The sequence below is a fragment of the Lepidothrix coronata genome, unplaced genomic scaffold, assembly GCF_001604755.1.
Source record: "Lepidothrix coronata isolate B3197 unplaced genomic scaffold, Lepidothrix_coronata-1.0 Scaffold292, whole genome shotgun sequence".
In the NCBI taxonomy this organism is placed as follows: Eukaryota; Metazoa; Chordata; class Aves; order Passeriformes; family Pipridae; genus Lepidothrix; species Lepidothrix coronata.
This window is the reverse complement of record NW_016690472.1, coordinates 360856-361675: the sequence shown is the minus strand read 5'-3', so window position 1 is coordinate 361675 and position 820 is coordinate 360856. Positions and strand designations below refer to the sequence as shown.

The 820-nt window shown below is 77.2% G+C and overlaps 1 protein-coding gene across 1 annotated transcript in view; it reads right to left on the bottom strand.

Annotated features, from left to right (window-relative positions):
* LPCAT2 (lysophosphatidylcholine acyltransferase 2) overlaps nucleotides 1–518 on the bottom strand; it is a 31252-nt gene extending 30734 nt beyond the window's left edge. The window contains exon 1 of the mRNA XM_017837130.1: nucleotides 399–518. Coding sequence (XP_017692619.1) covers nucleotides 399–518 — 120 coding nt within the window. The remainder of the gene's footprint in view (nucleotides 1–398) is intronic.
* Nucleotides 519–820: the final 302 nt, after the last annotated feature.

The window sequence follows — 820 nt, the reverse complement described above, 5'->3', positions numbered from 1 at the left end:
GAGCGCGGAACGCGCCGCTGGTTTAGAGCCGCGCCCGGGCAGCACTGCCGGGGGTGCCAGCACGGCCGGGGGTGACAGCACTGCCGAGGCTGACAGCACGGCCGGTGTTACGGGCACGGCCGGGGGTGCCAGCACTGCCGAGGGTGCCAGCACTGCCGGGGGTGACAGCACTGCCCGGGGTGACAGCACTGCCGGGGGTGCCAGCACTGCCGGGGGTGACAGCACTGCCGGGGGTGACAGCACTGCCGGGGGTGACAGCACTGCCGGGGGTGACAGCAGTGCCGGGGGTGCCGTGCCCGCCCCGCCCGCCGCGCTCCGTTCGCTCAGATGCGCATCCCAGCCCCGGGCAGTCCCGGCCCGGCCCCGGCGGCCCCTCCCGCCCGCGCCGCCAGCCTTACCCGCAGCTTGTCGCCGGCGCCGAGGCGGCCCGGGTGCACGAAGGGGTTGGGGACGGTGGGCGGGCCGAAGCTCTGCTGCCTGGGCAGCGGCAGCACCCGCGGCGCCATCTCCGCCGCCATCCCGGGCGGCTGCGCATGAGCCGCCGGCGGCGCCCGGGGCCGGCCCTGCCCACGGGCCGCGGGAGCCCCGCCTCGGGCAGGTGAGCCCGGGCGGGCGGGGACCGGCTGCTCTGCGGGACCGCGGGGCACCCTCGGGTCAGGCGGGGCTGCCCGGCCATCCCTGCCCGCCCCCTGCCCCTGGCCGAGCCCAGTGTGCGGTGCGGTGTCGCTCGGGGATGTTCATAAGCACTGGGATCTACGCGAGAGAGGAGAGGGGCGAGCGCGGTCACGGCGCGGGACAGAGGTCGTTTCTAGGAGGATGG